The following is a 19,967-nucleotide window of genomic DNA, read 5'->3' as shown; positions in this document are numbered from 1 at the left end:
TGACATGGATTCAAGAAAACATTTTTAGAACACAAAAATCTCCTACGGGTTTTTGGAAAATTAAAGCAAAAACAAACTAACAACAAAAAGAAAACCCTAAACTCACGGTCCACCACTTCATCCCCCCAAACTTATTTACAACAAAGTGTAAAATAAGTTTGTAGAGTCGGTAGGGACATGAGTATACTACTGAAAACAAAAACGTACCCTGAAAAATTTCGCGTAGAGGTTGAGCGGGGCGAAAATTCGAAGAATTTCGAAAAATCGCGCTGGAAAATTGTGCCCAGGTGGCGGTCCGCCGCAGCTGTTCGGCGGTCGCCGCACGTCAAAGATGCTTTCCGGCGTTCAGGTGGCGGACCGCCGCAGAAGCTGCGGCGGTCGCCACGGAGAGGTATACTTTCGAAACGATGGCCACTTCCTTTGGAACATGTAGACGAGGCCATTCCCATCACCCACGTCGCACAACTTCCAAAAATCCTCCATGATCCCCATGTTAACACATCACAGTGGCGATCATTGCATGAAGTGCATGACCGCCACCATTTTTTTTTTTTTTTTTTAATGTGTTAAAAAAAAAAACGAGAAAATAAAAAAGTAAAAGAAAATCAGTCGCCTCCCCAATAAGCGCTTTTGTTAAAGCTGCTACTGATTTCTGAAGTGGTCACTAGTCACGGATCAATAACTCGAGTGCTGAAAATTGGCACAGGGTTAAATTTGGTCCCTAGCTTCCTTCCACCACTCGTAGACTTCCCTCTTTCGCTTTGATGACGTATATCTCGGGGTCCTCTTCGTGTGTTTTCTTTCTTTCTCGTTTCTTCTTCGCAGGAGCGTATGTAGAAGAATTGAATCACCTTTAGGAAGAGAGTGTCTTACTCCTTGACAATGTATAGTGGAGGTAGAAGGATCATCCGCTCTAAAGGGATCTTTGGACTTGCCAAGCCTGCATTTATGATCGTCTGGTGACCGTTGTTCCATTTTTGCTCATTACTTCCTCAAACTTTATGAGTACCGCTTCCGATCTTATAGGTGGATTGACCATGATTATCACCGATTGTGATCTCGCCACGACCTACACTAATCAAAGTTTTGCAAGTGGTGCTAAAATCTCTCCCTAAGATTAGATGACGTTCTTGTCTACTTTCATATGTCAAGCACAATAAATGCAGCAGAAAATAAAATCATCAACTTTAACTAAGACATCCTCAATCATACCCACAGTCTTGATGAATATTATCGGCCAATCCCTGAAAAGAACCAGAAGATTTGAGTGGCCCGATGCTGGTAGCTTTCGTAGTATCAGCCGTACGAGATCGATGGACGATCCTGGGTCGCATGCTGCTTTGTCAACTCCTACTTTCAATTCGGGTAATGCATGATGAATCAACAGACTTTGCCACCTGCTCTTTCTTTGAGTGATCTTGCTGCAATGATGCAGCTTAAGGTCGGCTTTCTGTCGGCTTTTTTTTTTTCCTCATTACCGCCCTTAGTAGCTTCGCATACTTTGGTATCTCCCGCACCATTCAACAAGCTGGAATGTTAGTATGGACTTTGCAAACATGTTATGAATTTGCTGAACTGCTTTTCAAGCTTGAACTTCCTCTTGGCTGAAAAGGGAGTATAATCCCACAGGCCGCATAAGCTCCGCTAGTGGATTGAAACATTCGGCTTCCTTGCGTTGGCGGGCCACAGGAAGTGCCGCGGTCCACGGCGATCAAGTACCTCTGCGTGGTTGACTTCGCTGTCTCGCATGGGTCATTGCGGTGTTCAAGTGTCCGCCGGCGATCGGGTGGGCCCCGCATTTCGCTTTCACCACTTCTTGTTAATATCATCCACTCGCTATTTCGGGTTTGTCTCTCTCATCTAACTTCTTCTCGAATTCATTTCCATTCGAGTGGTAATATTGGTTAAGCACTGAGATTGTGTCATTCTTGCTCTGAGGTTGTTTATCTCCAGTGTCGACCACTCCGACATCTTGGTGTCATTAATCTTCCTATCTTGCGAATTACCTCCAAAATCTTCGTGATTCCTTGTTCACTTTGCCTTCCTTCTTCATCGGCTCAACCACTCCTCCTCCTTTGCTAACATTAAATCCTCGTGTGGGGTCATAAGTAATTATTGTTAGAATAAGGAAAGATTTGGAAAGTGATTGCTCCCATTTAATTATTGAAATTACCACTGGACAGGCGATAATTACACAGCTTCGGGACCGCCCCGTACGTAGAGCTGATTTTTCCACAGCCTGATGGCGGGGGCTGGGGTGCCTTGACCGCCACTATGGAAGTTGCTTAATTGGATCTTCTCCTTCCTCGAGATGTCCATTTGATTGACCTCCTGAATGCAAGTCTCCGTTTAACTCCTTAGCAAAAGAACTTTCTTCGGCCTCTTCTACGGCTGCTACTCTTCTCGCGTACGCTTTCTTCGACTCACCCCGATCAAGGTGGCGAACTTCCCCATCACCGGGCTACATGGCATCCTCTCCCCGTCTTCTTGTAAAATCCTCCATTTGCCCATGAATCAAAAGATAGCACATATTTTCTCATTAAACGATTATAGAGGATCTTACCGATGGTCTATGGAAAAACCAAGTGAATTGGCACTTTAACAAGAGCTTTCAAACGGAGCAACGCTTCATGAGGGCTCATGGCCTTCTGCGGTGAACTTAAAGATCTCACTCTTTTCGAGCTTCAAAATAAAGTGCCTCGGCGGGTAAGATTTGGCTCGAGGAAGCCGTAGCTACGATGTCCTTCCATGTGGAGACTTTTCTCGGTGGCATACATCGCAAACCACTCCTTAGCGCGTAATCAATCAAACAGAATGGAAAAAGTCTTACCCGTATGGCATCGCGTCGACACCATTTAATTCCCGTGAGTGTTTGCGATTTTACGAATTCCGAGACGGCGGTTAGCACTTTACCATTTACCCGCAAAAGGAGTTTGCTCGACCTTTGGATAAGTGGGCATGCGTAATCTAAAATTGTTAAGATCAATACTGCGCCGTTAGGAAAGGATCATATTCTGGCTGATTGAACATGTTCATCAAAAATGTTTCTCCCTGTTTTTTTCCATGGCTATTTTCAAGGTCTCTTCCTACATCTCTCTCATCCATCAAAGAACTTCACCATCTCCCCAGCCTTCTCAATATCCGCCTTGGCCACCCATTGTTCCTGATCCTTTTTCACTGATATCTGCTACGAGTTCTTTCAAGTCTCAAATCAAACGGCTCTAAGATGTACTTCTCCCGTAACGCTGGGTTTCGTATACAAACCCGTAAGACTCAAACAAAAAAATTAAAACAAAGCAATAAAAACTAAAGTAGTAAAATTATCAGTTTCAAGATATCACTCCAAAGTGAATTGTCTTCTCCCGGCAACGGCGCCCAAAACTTGATGCACTTTTTATTTCACTATAAATACTGCAGGTATAGTATAGCAAAAGGTTACAGACTGCATCGAACACTAAGATGTACACAAAGCATCTATCTTCTACTGAACTCAATTACTATCCTGATAAAAACAAGAACTTTAAAACTTTGAAACAAGAAATATTAAAATAGTGGGAACAACCAAATGCCAATCTTCAGAGAAAAGTATAGAGATAAGGGGAATTCCAGGATGTGCTTTCACTTTACTGGTTATACAAATTCCAAACTACAATACTCCTAAGATGTTTAATACTTTGAAAGGACGAGTCACTAGCTTATGCTCATGCGATACAACGTTTGATTACTAACATTAGGGGTTTTCAATCCTAACACGTAACTCCAAAAGCTCCCAAGACCCTTTGAAAAGTCCTCACTTTTAATTAACAAGCATATTGAAGAAAAGCTAATCAGAAAGTGTTCACTATGGGATCTAACTCGCTAACTTCCGGCTACGCTTATGAAGAAACAGATTAATCATACATAATTGTAAGTTACCCAATTATGAAGCATCATGATTAACTTTAGAAGAAACAAAGAAATAAAACGATATTAAATAGAAATGGGAATTGTGCTAATCCTAAAGTTGCTACTAACATATCCTTAGAATCATGAGTTTAGTTACACATGACCTATCAAAATCCAAAACATACATCAAGGGAAAACAATTTGAAATTACAAAACTAAAGCAAATAAAAACCCTAGAGGCTGAATCCCTTGCTGCTCTTGATGTTCTGAAATCCTTCTCCAACTCTCTGGTATTAATTAGAAGGCTACTTCTAGCTTTTGATCTCTATGAATGTTGCAATAGTCACTCTCTTTCTCTAGCTTAATGTGTCTGTGTCAAAAACTCCTTTGATGAAGCTGAGGTCCTGTTTATAGGGGAAGATTATTCCTCATCATAGAAGAAAAAGATCTTCAAAGTTTGGTAAATCTTGGTAAAGCAAAATTCAGTGGCTGGCTCTGGACTTGGCCGCTTTCGGCGGCCGCACCTTGGCCGGGCGGCCGCTGCATTGAGCTCCAGACTTCGACCTTTCCGGCACATGACCGCCACATGTCCTCGCGTCACGGCGACCTTCTCTCATGGGCCTCCGCAGGCGGGCCGCCACATAGCCTCCGATCGCCGGCGCCATGGCCGGCCAGACAACTTCGCGGCGGTCGCTGGTCGCACCGACTCACATTTGCATTTATGCTTACTCCCTTTTCGGCTCAAATATGCACATTTCTCACAAAACACCGTCAAAATACCAAAATGTATAGAATATGCAAATAATGGACATGTAGAGTGATTTTGATAACAAAAATGACCAAATAATGGCCTGTAAAACAAAGGCAAAATCCGGCGCATTTAATTCAACTCCATTTACACCAAAATCCAAACCACTGAACATCACACCCAAATCTGATGGTGTTTCCACCCGACCAGCCGCACAATTGCCAATTTAAGACAGAGTGGTACTGGGCTTCCGCCACACCAAAACCAAACACCACCAACAAATCATCACCCTCATCACCCAATCATTGGGCGAAACTGCCTCTGCCAACCCGAAACTCAACGGAGAACTATCCTCTCCGTCCAACATGATGGATCGAGGAATCAGGTAGGCGTGCCCGACGTCTCATGATGGAGTTTCCCTGGGCCTCGCTCTCGCGATCCGATCCATCGCCTCAAAATGGCAACAATGCTACCACCTGCGTATTTAACTCGGATCATCAACAACATCGGTGACTTGATCTGGAACAATGTAGTCTCGTTAATATGAAAAACAATATACGACCTATGGGTGGCTCTCACGCTACATATGGCAGTGGGGGCTGACTGGTCAAAGTTCACGATCTACATCGACAAACTAACATAGTCGCATGCGAAGGGATGTTACCAAAGCCCCATGGAATAAGTCTCCAAGGGTGGACAATAATTGATCGACGAGAAATGAAGCTAATGACCAAACAGACACTACTTTTACTGTATCAGCTTTCTCACCACATTGGATAAAAAATATGTCAAAAAAGGAGAAGAGGTAAAAACCCCCCAACGGGGGGATTATGGTTGTTGTCTAATCGAAAACGATCCCCCCCTTTTTGGGAACCCGGAGGAACCATGAAGGATGGAAGCTCGGCCTTCTTGTTCCAACGGACGCTCAATCCCCTCCCCCCCCAACCAATCGACCTGGAATCGCGTTTCCGAAAAAAAAAGTGGTCTTTCCCCACTGGCGGAAAAAGAAACACCCCGGAGGGGTGCCCCCTCATTATTTATTTGGGATGATATGAAGAAGGAAAGAGCGGCCGGTTTTGGAAACGGGGGGGGGATTGGTAACCCAAAAAATTTGCGGGATTGGGGGGAGCCCCAAAATGGGGGGCGCCGGGGGAAACACCCAACCGGCGACAATTGGAGCATCGGCGGCTAAGGTTTGTGAAGGAGGTATCAATTTATCCCTTTTATACCCATTTTGGGGGAATTTTAAAAAACCCCCAAAATCAAAAGCCCAAAAATGCCCCCCTTCGTATTCCAGTTTGACCCCGGAAAAAACTCCTTCTTAAAAAAACCTACCACACATTTCCGAAAATATTTAAATGAGCCCCGGGAGTTTGCAATCAAAAACTCATTGAAATTCCCCAAAATCCCTTACATAAATTGCCTTTCAACCCAAAAAATCCGAAAATCAACCTAAAGACTATGAATGGATATTTGTTGGTTACGTTAAAGTCTTAAACCCAGTTTTTCTAATATTTGCTCCCATAAAAGTATGTTGAAAAAATGGAAATATAATTGGGCGGGGGCGGGAAAACAAGATCCCCCACCCAGATCTGAATTCATATGTCCTTTATTGGCACACAAATTACTCTAATTAGTATGTAACTGAAAATTAAAGTGTAGACTTCTAATGGACCCAAAATTTTGTGTTCTCGGGAATAAGGCAGGGACGGCGGTTGGGCATGGGGGGAACAAGGGGAAAAGGTATTATGTGGACAAAGGGCCCCAAACCCCGATTTTTGCGATGCGACTCAGGCCCAAAAAAAAACCCCGGGGTTGGCTTTGGCATACCCGGGGGGGCCCCCATAGGATATTTGGGTATGTTTTTTCCCAAATTTTCCCGGTTTTCGGTTTTTTTTTCCCAATTGTGATACTTTTTTTTTTGCAAAGAGCCTAGACACTCATAAAGCCCAACTCTCGTATGGACCCCTCTTTTCTTTTGATTCCTCGGCGTTTGGGGGCCCGGCAAAATGTTGGGTAGCCTTGGATTTAAGTATTTTTTTTATTTATCGATGATTGAAAGCTTTAACATGGGTATATTTTTAAAACCCAAAGCGTTTTTGAAAAAGTTTACTTTTTCCCAACAATCTTGTGCAAACTCAGTATAACAAAAAATCAAAATCCTTGGGTCGAATCGGGGAAGTTTGTTAACTCAAAAAAGCCATTTTTGAAAGGTGGTTAGTACATCAAACTACGTGTCCTCATACTCCTGAGCAAAATGGGGTCGCAGAGCGGAAAAATAGGAAAATCCTAGAAATGACTCGAGCCCTTCTAATCAACTCACACGTACCTAAAACCTTTTGGCCAAAAACCGTAGCTAGGCGATGAAAAAGGAGATGGATGCACTTCTCAGGAACAATACTTGAGAAAAATGCAGCCTACCAGACGGGAAGAAACCAGTAGGGTGCCGATGGGTGTTCACCATCAAACGACGGGCAGACGGGTCTATCGAGAGGTACAAAGCACGGTTGGTGGCAAAAGGGTACACTCAAACCTATGGGATCGACTATGAAGAAACCTTCTCCCCGGTGGCAAAAATGGATACAGTCAGAACCTTGCTTTCAGTGGCTGCTTGCAAGGATTGGAAGCTGCACCAGTTTGATGTAACAAATGCCTTCCTACATGGAGAATTGAAGAAAAATGAAGAAGTTTATATGGAAGTCCCTCCAGGATACTCAGAAGAATTCGGAAAATAACAAGTGTGCAGATTAAGGAAGACCCTCTACGGACTGAAGCAGTCCCCTAGAGTATGGTTTGGGAGGTTCTCACAAGCCATGACCAAGTATGGATACTCTCAAAGCCACTCAGACCACACTTTGTTCATAAAAAGAAGAGGTGATCGGATGGCATGTTTAATCATCTATGTGGATGATATGATCATAACTGGGGATGATGAAGAAGAAATAGAGAACTTAAAGAGAAACTTGTTCCATGAGTTTGAAATGAAAGATCTGGGAGCTCTCAAATATTTCTTAGGGATTGAAGTGCTTCGATCCAAAGAAGGAATATTCCTGCGACAAAAGAAGTATGTGTTGGATCTCCTCGCAGAAACCGGGTTCCTAGACTGTAAACCAGCAGACATACCTCTTATGGTGAATCATGGACTGAAATTTGAAGATGGAGCAAAATTAGCCAATAAAGAAGAGTATCAGCGTCTTGTTGGCAAGCTAATATATCTCGCTCATACAAGGCCAGACATTGCCTATGCAGTGGGAGTCATAAGCCAGTTCATGCACAAATCTCAGGAAAATCATATGGATGCGGCACTAAGGGTAATCCGCTATTTGAAGGGGACTGCAGGTTATGGAGTATTGCTAAGAAAGAATGATGATCTTGAAGTGGATGGATACACTGATGCTGACTGGGCAAGCAACCCAATAGACCGAAAGTCTACTGGAGGATACTTTACCTTCGTTGGAGGAAATTTGGTCACCTGGAAAAGTAAAAAACAGAAGGTGGTAGCATTATCGAGTGCTGAGGCTGAATTCCGAGGAATCAAGAGTGACCTAACAGAGATTATGTGGTTAAGGCGTTTACTCACTGAGATTGGTCTTCCTCCTAAACATAAAAGTCAGTTATTCTGTGACAACAAGGCAGCTATCAGCATCTTCGAAAATCCGTTTCAGCATGACAGAACGAAACACGTGGAAGTAGATCGTCACTTTATCAAAGAAAAGATCGAAGGAGGGATTATAGGATTTCCATTTGTCAGATCAGAAGATCAACTCGCAGACATTCTCACCAAGGCAGTAAACCCAAAAATGTTCAAGGAGGTCTTAAGCAAGTTAAGCATCGGATATGCCGTTGCTCAACTTGAGGGGGAGTGTCACAAAGACTTACCAAAAGAAGCACAAGATGAAAGGAAGAAAATTGTGTAATTAGTGGGTGATTGATACACAAATAATAGGTGATTGATACACAATTACATTGTCTAGGAATAGATTATTTCCTACCATATACACGGATGTAATATGGCCTATATTAAGGCAAACCTAGTGATGAATCAAACACACAGAAACATATTACAATCATATCAATTATCAATAAAGCATGCATGATTTTTAGCCTTTAGTGTTGAAGTTGAAGTGATATGATATGATCGATTCTTGAATAATATACTAGTACGTACTATATATACTATCCGAATCAAAATTTGAGTTGCTGTAAAAGAAATTGATATAGGTTAATTTGACATATTACAATATAATTTATATCAATAATTACATCTTAAATATATACTCTTATAAATTAATAGAAGAAGAAGAATGTATCCCATACTATTACCATGATAGGGAGGGTGTAAGTTGTGTATTACCTCTTTTTCGATGACTCCTTTTGAATGTGAATGTCGAGAGGAAGGAGGTGGTGGTGGGCTGGCATTTTGTGGGAGATTTAATTTGGGAGGTGGTGAAAGCTTATAATGAACAAACTGGCTGCCATTCACATCCTTTTTCTGGTTTATTTACTTGTCATCACTTCTCTCCTAACCATTTTCGTCTTATTTTGCAGCCACTCTAGGTTTTGAACACATGTGGCTGACGAGACCGAGAAACACAAGAGAGGAGAGGATATGATATGATCTTGTTCAAGCCATCTTTTTAGTCTTATTGCTAAAGGTAGCTAGTTTTCAAGTCTTAGTTCTTGGACTCTTTAAAAACAAACAAGAGTTGTAACAGTAGTGTAGGTGTGTATCCTCCATTTTACACACATGTATGTATGAGTGTACCTCTATTCACATGTGTAAACAATACATATCCAAAATGTACATATTCAATCAAAAATCCCTTAGCACTTTCTTCATAAATTAATTAGGCTATAGAATTTATAAACTCTAGCACATAATTCCCTAAGGTTCAATTGCATGAACGATGCGAATTTATGTCAACCGTTGCATAGTTGCTAAATTGATACTTGATATTATACATCTTGATTCTGTTTTGTGATGAGTTGCATCCTTGCAGATTTGTCCAGAATGATTTTAAGGGGAATAGCTCTAGCATTGGGCAGACCATTGGATATGTTCGAATGTAATAAGGCAGGAACATCGATACGTTATAAATTATTTTCAGCCATAACGTTATGACTTTTTGAGATGTAGGTAAAATAGCAGGTGTCTTTCTAGCTTATAAATAGCAGGTGTCTTTCTAGCTTTTGAATGCATAGTTTGATTAATAAAGAATATTTTTGTTTTCAAGAAACTATATTTATGCAATTATATATCATTTATTTCAGACTTTCTGTCATTCTCTATAGATTTTTGCATCAATTTGTCTTGTTGTTCGTGTGAAAGAAGCATTTGACACCCCAAGCACTAGTTCAAGGGCAGACGAAAGCACTTCAAAAGATAAGAGAGTACAATCGAAAAGTGAAGAAACTTCGATTTCGACTTCAAGGGAAGAGTTCAAGCAGAATCAACTAAGTACAGAAACTAATTTTGTTTTGCAACATTCTAAAACCAAGTAGAAAACTGTAAGAAAATGAGGAGAGTATATGATGAGGTTGAGGAAGAAAGAAAGAAAGCTAACCCTATTGTTGATAAGGAGGGACAAAGAAAGTTTTTATGACACGATTACATAACTGAACACCTTATTAGTAATGTCTGTTTTTTATAGGCTTTGTGAATTATGATAGTGTGTAATATTCAACCTTATTTTAGCCATGTTTATCACTCCATCAGTCCCCTATTAATTGTCCGTTTTTACTATTTTCGTACGACTTTCATCATTCACTTTCACTTTTTACCATAAATGGTGATTGGCTCCACATACCACTAACTCATTTCACTTACATTTTATTATAAAACTAATACTCCCTAAGTCCCATAAAAATATGGGCAATGGATATGACACGAGAATTAAGATAAAATTGGTAAAGTAAGAGAGACGGGAAGAATGATAGTTAAAGTAGTGTTACTGGATAGTGAGATCTATATTATTAAATTGATATAATTTTCCAAAAATAAAGTGCACATATTTTTCTGGGATGGACGAAAATGGAATGTGCACATATTGTTATGAGACGGATGGAGTATTCAAAAGTGAGACTCGTATTCCACTAACTTTTTCAACTCACTTTTTTTTACATTTCTTAAAACCTGTGACGAAAATGAAAAATGGACAATTATTGGGGACGGAGGGAGTACTTAGGGATGTCAATCGGGTTGGCCCATCAGGTTTCGGGCCAATCCTACTCGGATTGCGGGTCAATCGGTTGCGAGCTAATCAGGCTGTGGTTTTTTTCGGGTTATGAAAGTTCAACCTAACCCTAAAAGCTCGTGTTCGGGCTAGTCTAGCGGGTTAATCGAGTTGCTACCGATAAAATTAACATGCGATCAGTTAAATAAATAATGATAAAAATTAGTTATATTAATAAAATGTAAAACATTTAATTATGAAAAATTTTAGATATATGCTTAAATTCAAATATAAACATGATCAAATACTAATATTTGAGATTTGTGCAAAATAAAACATAAACATATTTCGAGAAATTTAAAAGCATGTTTTAGAAATTAAAATATTTTTTAGTGAATTTGAAGTTTCGAATTTATTTATCTATTATTATATTAATAAAATTTTAATATATAATTTGTTTATATATTGAAAGTTATTTTTTTAGTTATTTTTATTATAAAAATAATTAATGAGGTGTCGAATTAGGAGTCAAATAAATAGAACAATAGAAATTTTATCAGGTTTTCGGATCTGACCCTAGCAGATTGCAGGTTAATCGGGTTGTAATTTTATCGGACTAAAAATTTCTAGCCCTAGATCTATTTTTATAGGGCGAGCTATTCGGATTGAGAAAATTTTAAAAATTCAATATGGAGGTGGGAAATTAGAAATTGGGCCTAAAATTGAAATTGGGCCTATATTAATGAATAGTTTAATCAAAATGAAAAAAGTGAAATAACAGGGAAACATATTCACACTTTGTGAATTTCTAATCTACAGACAAACTGAGTATTTATTGTCAATTCTTAGACGCTTAAGTCTCATTAAATTAAAAAAAAAGGTTATTCTAAATATAGAAATAAGACATTTTACTATTCATACATTTTTATCCGTCAAAATTATGTACATAATGGTCCGATTAGCATGATCATTAAAATGGCGTGTTGTCATTTTCATTCGATTCTTTGTTGGCGAAGGTAATAAATAGTGTATCTCTCTTGCTTTGTGGTTTTACCTTACTTGTTAATGTTAGTTGAATTTGTCTGTTTTAATCAGTATCCAAACTCTATTCATCGTGCTGTGAATAGAGTTTTTTCTTATAAAAAAGAAATATGATATGTTATTGTGCAGTAAATACAGTCCATGGCATTCTTTTGTGAGTGTGGTGCCGTAAATTATTAGATTTTTTTCCTCAAATTTTATGCCGTCTAACTAAGAGAATTTCAATCTGAACATGCAAGTGATTTCATTGAAGTGGTGAAGGATGGGTAGTTTGTTGTTGTGTTTGTTTTAACTTTTATGAATGAAGAAATTTGGATGCATTTAAGTCTAAAACACAATTGCTCATGGCACATGCTAATTGCTATGTGAACATGACTGGTTTCTTTTCCAGGCATGGTGTGACTTTTCCCACTTATCCATTCAACTGCGCCGAAATAATCCTACGCCTCACAATGAAAACAACTTCATCAACGCCCCACGTTGCTGCCGGTGGCGGGAAAATTCTGTCTATTTGATTATTGATTTATGTCTTTTTCTTCTGAATTTATACAATTTTGGAGTCACATTGAATAAATCTATGCTGCGAAAAAGCCTTTTGTGTGATTGGTTTGAGCACGTAACCTTTAGTTTAAGAAACAACAAACAATTGAGCAACCATAATATTTTTATGAAAAATACTACTATATGTAGAATTCTTTGTAGTTTGAATCTTTTGACTCACTGTATTTAAAAGAAATCTTAAAGAAATTTAGGTGCAAGAGTCAAAGTAAAAAGTAGTGCTACTAGTTAAAGATACAAGCACATAAAAAAATTAAGTTGATTCAAGATGGGCAATCTCAACATACATATTGTATTTCTAAATTTAATTTGAAATACAGTACAGTATCTTATTATTCCATTAGTTGCTACATGGAAGTTACACTTCCATTTTTAGTTTATTTCACAAAAAATATCACATTTTGTTAGAAAAAATTATCTTACACTAATATATAAAAATATTTTTTTTCTTTTCACTTAGCACACTAAAATAATAATCCATCTCCTAAAATCTCTCGTGATCGTAAATTCTACCTCGGAACAAATGGGACAGGAACAAATTGTTAGGAATTGATGATTAATACTACTACTAAACAAAGTAGTTTTCAAATTAAATCATAGGAGTAGCAATTAAGCACTATTTTAAATGAATTTTAGTTTGGTGTTGTAACAATATTAATCTTTTAGTCTGTACACCAAATTTATCATCTCTAAATTTTTATACTAATTTAAACTTTTAAATTTTTGTAAGTCCTTAGAATTAATATACACTAGTTTCAACTTTAATATGTCACATACTTACACTGCTAATAATACGAGACTTACTTTCCACTAATATTACTTTAATTATTTTTCTATTCTCATTTATATTTTACCAATTTCACAATCTATATATGATACTCCTAAAAATTTTAATTTTAGAAGACATAATAAGTATATTTATAATATATATATCGGACATCAAAATTCAAATTTGATTAACGGTTGCAATCAATTTTATTGTTGGATTTCGATAATCACAACTCAGTACTAGTAATAAGTCACACTCTACCGCGTCATCTCAGGTCAACTACTCAACGACCACAATATTTAAAGAATACATCTAAACAATTGGATTCAAAATTTCTAAAATCAGCTTTTATTTTCATTATTCTATAATCATCCACATTTTATCGTTAGATTCATTCAGAACTATAATAGAAATGAATTGACTTCAAATCTAATAAAGGTCGAAAGATGGGATTTGATGTACACAATTTAAGCTAAATAAAAATAATAATGACTTCATTCATTTTACTAATTGAAATAATAGAAAATAGATATACATACATGAGTTAATAGTTGGCGGGGGCACGTAGTCTGATATTGAAAAGGACAAGAGTGATGGTAGATAAAGACACCATCGGTTGGTACAGGTGGGTCCCATCGATTATATGCAGCAACGCTCTGCTTCCTTATTTCCCGCCTTACTGTTGCATTCAAATTACCTATGTACCCTTTTCTACTTTACAATTTCCTCTTTTCACTAATTTTGGGGTTATGTCAGAGAAAGGGGGACCTGACAATTTTGTTAAATGTCTTAATTTTTGTCATCAACATCAATTTCTTTTTCCAACTAACAGTATTTCAATCAAATCAAATATAGGTGCTAAATAGCTGGCTCAAATTACATACAGGGAAGCAAATTTTCCATCAATATTTATTCTTTACTACGTAGTACTATCTATTGCATAATTTGAATGATTTGATCCTAATCTAATCTAATACTCCATCTAATTACTACTAGTACACTAAACTGTATAGGTGACTGTGTCTAGAAGTCCTAAAGTTTAAATTTTTAATTTTAAATAAAACTTTATTAGTTTGGGAATTTTCTGAGTCAAATAAACATATGTTAACTTTACTTCCTCTTTTTCTTTATTCCTCTTTAATTTTTTGTCTTCAAATATTATTCATCTTTCCACGTCAATTTTGCAAACAGAAGCACCGGTTTGCAAATGTATGCCAAACATAATAGTATGAATTGAGTTAATGTGGATATTTGCTGCTACATTCGTCTCCCAAATATTGACATATTTTGATCTGACACGGGTTTTAAAAAAATGTAATAGAAAGTGGGTTGAAAAAGTTGGTGGGATGTAAGTCCTACTTAATACTCCATTAGTTTTATAATAAAATGTGAATAAGATTGAATAAGTGGAGTATGAGGTCCACTACCAAAAATCGTAAAAGTGAAGTGTGTCAAACTTTCAGGAACGAGCCGAAATGATAAACTGTGTCAAACTTTCAGGGACGAAGGTAGTATTTAATTAACAATGGATAAATGTTAGTACGTGACAATACTAACTTTTAGGTATGATCCTTGAAAGCAATATGCATGATCTTGTTTTAGAATTTTAAAGCTTTATAGAATTTTACTTGTAAATTAAGATTTAAGAGATTTTAGCATCTCTTTGTTACAAAACAATCCATAAAAGAAAAATGAACAATTTTTCTCAAAATATACTATACTAAACTGAATGAATAAATTTGAAAGGAAAAATGTTTTTACTCTTGTAATCATTTTAAGTGCAATTCAATTGTTATTTTATTTTGAAAAGATACAAGATAAGAATATATAACAGATGTATTATTAGTATATTTTTATTCGATATACTGATATACTGAATTTCGACAGTACAATCGAAAATGGATTCGATATCGGTATCCAAAATCGGTCGTAAATGTGGTATACCTACTTTTGGGACAAAAAAAATTCGATAAAGTAAATTTAGAGTAAGATTTTACTTATATCGATTTTTTAATATGATAATAACAATTTCAGTATGATATACACCATATACAGCCACCTTTCCCTACTTGACTTTATATTATCAAATTGGGCTATTGCAACCATGTGACAGTTTTAAAAACAAAATTGAACCAAAAGTTTTAGATGCGTATTTTGCATTTGTTTTCCTTTTTTCACTCAATTAATTAAGTAATATATTTGAATTATTGTTGTTGGGAATCTTGGGATCCTGTAACCACCTAAAAGAGTAAGATAGCTATTTCAATGATTTTTATTTTTTTTAAAGATAAATTGTTAATTTGCAGTCACATCTCCAAGAGTTACGTACTACTCCAATTACAACATAATTGTGATAGTAATGTCGCATAAACACTACTACAATAATTCCCTCAAAAGAAAAAAAACCATAAGTACAATGTTGAATGTTAATGTTTTCTCCCTTATCAGTTGAGTAGGTATGTAATAGTAATAATAATAGTAATAATACAACTTTATCATATGCGTATCATGCAAAGTATGCGAGATAATTGAAATATAAATCCAAATATATATTGAACCTTACTACAAATTGATTCAATCTTCAATGTGGTATAATAAATACTTATATGCATTATCTACTTTGTTATTTATTTGACGCTTATATTTCGTATGCAGAAATTTGAAGGTGCATTTAAATAAGTCTTCAATGTGGTAGCTCAAAATTAATCAAGGGATTGCTTCTAAAACTCTACTAGTACTTAATAATATGATCCAATAATATGCAACCAATCATGAAATTTTTTACATTATTAAAGACTTACTACTATTTAATTTAACTTTGTGTTTACATTGATTGATTTTAGTATAGGATACATTAAAATTTATGAAAAATATGCGAAAATTTGAGATTGCATTTATATTCATATGCAAAAATACATGAAATCGAGGACAAATAAAGTCGCTGATGTATATATTTGGAAATTTGTACTGATTAGATGATAATTAAATATTCAACCAAACTGATAAAAATAATACTAATATTTCAGAACCTGTTACTTAAATAATTATATTCCAACATCTGAACCTGATATAATCTGATCAGTGCGATATTAAATAAAATGGAAAAATAGGACAATGCTTAACGGCACTAAACAAATATTTCCGCACAGTTAAGTCAACTTTAACAATTCATATTACTATTTCATGTTCGTAATAGTAACATTAAATATTAAATTTTTTATATAGTAGAATCTATATGAACAAACATTTTGGATTAAATGATTAATTTCATAATAACACTTATATCAAGTAAAGGGTAATATAGTAATCTAGTAATTCCACCAAGTCAAAGAGTCAACCCAAAACACAAGTAGGAAAAACTCATCTGCATGATTGGTGAGCCATTAATAGCACGTGCCGATCGCTCATTGGTCCATTTCAGTCCATCGGGATTCACAGCTCTCACACATAATAATTAAAGTTAAACAAAAGCGCAGCAAGAAAACACAAACGTACGCTCTCTCTCTCTCATCTCCAGTCACACTGTGTTTTCTCTCTCCTAAAAAAACCCAAATTCTTCCTGAATTGCCAGCGCCATTCATCCAGAGGCGCAAAGAAGCTTCACCACCCAATGAATTGCCTTCCCGCAGAGCCTCATTTCAACACCTGAGCCTCAGGAATTGAGTTCATTGTGCTTGTTTATTAGCAATTGAAGTTGGAAAATGCTGGAAGCTGCTGCAGTGGTGAGCAATGGCGGATTCTCTCCTCACTCATCGCATCTGCATAGCTGCGGAGACAGCTCAGAGGAGGAGCTTTCTGTTTTGCCGCGCCACACCAAGGTTGTTGTCACAGGTAACAATCGCACAAAGTCGGTGCTGGTGGGGCTTCAGGGCGTCGTCAAGAAAGCTGTTGGCCTCGGTGGATGGCATTGGCTGGTAAAATTCAGCACCAATTGAAAAAGAACATTTCAAATTGAAATATTTTTGTCGCTTTTTCTCAGTCAATTTTGGAAATTCTTCAGTTGCTTAGTGGAGCAATGTGTTTTGGGTCTTACTTGGAATGATTCTGTGACTCGGAAAGTTGTAATTTTGGCAAGAATTTAATGTTTTGTAAGCTTACTTGAGTAATTGAAATTCCTTAAATGCTGAATTGACTTTGAGAAATGGTGATAGTGGATCCCTTTTTTTGGTGGTAGATCTGATTTGATTACTCTTGATTTCATAATGTGATTGCTATTTGAATTGCTCTGGTTTCCCCTTTTGATTCTTCGTCAGTATATAAGATCACTTTCTATAAGTTTTTGTTATTGAAATCAACTTTATCACATATGGATGTCCTTTTCGTTTGATTGTCTTTTGTTTATTATGAATTTAGCGAATATTGTGAAATAACTGGATGCTTCCCGTGACTATATACAACACTGCATTGTTAGTTTTGCATTTATTTATGAATATTTCCGTAGCAGAACTGTAGAATTTTGGTAGTTCCCAATTCAACAGATTCTATCTTATCTTTGTAGATATTCTTGGAGGAAATAGTTGGCTTCTGTATTAGGAGTTATTCCTACTCAATATTTTAGAAATTCATAATCTTCTAAAGAAAAGATTGAAGATGCTTGAGAAGGTTGCTATGCGATTGAATGATTTGTTTTTTGATGGGTTGCTTACTGATGGATGTGCAGGTCCTCACTAATGGTATTGAGGTGAAGCTGCAAAGGAATGCTTTAAGTGTTCTTGAACCTCCTACGGGGAATGAGGAAGACGACTACCTTGAAATTGAACACGAGCAGTGGAATAGCTCGGATATTGGTAAGGCTTGTTAATAGTTCTATCTATTTAGTTAATTTTGGCTCATGGTACACTGACTATATGAGGTCCTAAAATGCAAATGATTCCTATTCTTGTTGTATATGTCCAAATTGATTGTTTGTGTTGGAGATGCTACAAATCTGAAGCAGTAATAATGCTTTATGTTTCAGGATAAGGAAAAAGTATTGTGAATGTCACGCCTGCTGCCTGATGATTAAATAGCTTTTATTTTTCTTGTGAAAGTTACATTGGATTCTTCACATTTCTTTATCACTTTTCATATAGTACTTTCCCTCCATTTCTGTAAGACCTTGGATTTATCCATTAATGTGATCTAATTGTATGTTGTATTGCAATTTTTTAGCGTTCGACGATGCTCATAAGTCCCATAGGTCGAGGCATCGTATGCACCGTTCGTCTAACAAGACTCTCCGCCGGTCTCTCTCCTCTGACTCTCAGCTGAAGGATTCTGTCTCTACTGCCAAAGTGTCCTCGGTGAGAAAACCTTTCCCTTTTTCTTTCATCTTTCTCTTGATAATAATATAAAGCTGAAGCAGCTTTGCTGTTTGCTTTTTTATCTCATTCACAATCAACCATTGCTAAATACCTCAGGTTGACCTCAGCAAACTAGAGATGGCTGCGCTGTGGAGATATGCATTGCATTTTAACCTTGTGAGTGGCTTTATTATACTTCTTGATTCTTGATTTACAGTAAACTTTTGCACAGTTCATTAACCTAATTGGTTCGACTCTAGGTGGATACGAATCCTAACCCTTCTAAGGAGCAACTGATCGACGTTGTCCAGAGGCATTTTGTTTCACAGGTTTGTCAATACTTGTGTGTATATATACACGCACAAGGTCCTGATGTACATGTACATTATGTTTGCTGATTGAATCTGTGTGTCGGGTGCAGCAACTGGACGAGCTTCAAGTGATTGCGGGGTTTGTGAAGGCAGCAAAGAGACTGAAGACAGTGTGCAAATGATGATGGTTCGGATTGGATGTGGGCTGACCCTAACAAAGTTGCAATACCTTAAAAAAACTTGTGGGAATGTATATGTTTAGTAATGGTGTCTAGTTGTGTAGGTGTAGATAAAGATCTGTGTAGATATATGCGTTGGAACTGACTGACTCAAGAGTCCTAAGAGGCCATCATATCCCAAACCAAAAGTGGGGACTTTTTCTTCAGCCTGTATAGGCCCCCACCCACAGATAACACCTTAACCCTTTCAATGGATCTATTGTTATCTCTCAAAACTCTCTCTAATGTGTGTATATTCTATCAAAGCTTATTACAGTGAGAGAGAGAGAGAGGGGGGGATTTAGTTGGTTGGAGATGGAGCATCCAATGTTGGATTTTCTTGGCAGTGGTGTGTTTGTAATCCACCTGTCACTTTACAAGATGGTCTTGACTAGGCTCTTACTTTTGGTTGTATGAAAGCATATCACAAAATTCAAAATATTAACTATAGTTTTGTCTGTATGTGGAGACTGGAGCGTTCGTTACACTCATTAATTAATATCTTCTGGAATCCTAAGTTACAGCCTCAAAAATCAAAATCCAGGGGTGATTGGCTCAAATATTAATATGGGATAATAATGTCACATTCTATTCTCATTTTTCGTGCTTTTTCAACCTTTTGATTTTCGAAAAATGTAAAAGTAATCTATTTTTACGTTTATATAAGTAAAGCATCTCAAAAGGTAAAGAGGGAAACTGAAGAGGTATAATTTTATTTATTTATTTTAAGTAAATGTATATATTCTTGAAAAATAGTGCATTCAAAGAAAGAACTAAATTGAAATGAGATCATAAAAATACCTTTTGTGTAGAGAAGAGATAAATTCTCTGTATATATTTTGGATATTGAAAAATGAATAATACTTTCTCAAATATCCTTTTTATTGGAAGAGTTTTATAAAAAAAGAAGTAAATATAAAGTTTTTATTTTTACCTTTCCATTTGCCTCTTTCTTGGAAATGCTTTTATATAATAATAATAA

The 19,967-nt window shown here is 36.8% G+C and overlaps 1 protein-coding gene across 1 annotated transcript; it reads left to right on the top strand.

The window, feature by feature from the left end:
* The first annotated feature begins 16,650 nt into the window (after positions 1 to 16,650).
* LOC125219489 lies at positions 16,651 to 19,447 on the top strand. The gene is made up of 6 exons (XM_048121473.1): positions 16,651 to 17,088; positions 17,835 to 17,961; positions 18,326 to 18,456; positions 18,574 to 18,633; positions 18,717 to 18,785; positions 18,878 to 19,447. The coding sequence occupies exons 1-6, from the start codon at positions 16,876 to 16,878 to the stop codon at positions 18,947 to 18,949; spliced, it is 672 nt and encodes a 223-aa protein (XP_047977430.1). The 5' UTR covers positions 16,651 to 16,875; the 3' UTR covers positions 18,950 to 19,447.
* Positions 19,448 to 19,967: the final 520 nt, after the last annotated feature.

This window comes from Salvia hispanica, chromosome 4, assembly GCF_023119035.1.
Source record: "Salvia hispanica cultivar TCC Black 2014 chromosome 4, UniMelb_Shisp_WGS_1.0, whole genome shotgun sequence".
Classification (NCBI taxonomy): domain Eukaryota; kingdom Viridiplantae; phylum Streptophyta; class Magnoliopsida; order Lamiales; family Lamiaceae; genus Salvia; species Salvia hispanica.
Note: the sequence above shows the minus strand (reverse complement) of the source record. Positions and strands in the feature narration are given on the sequence as shown.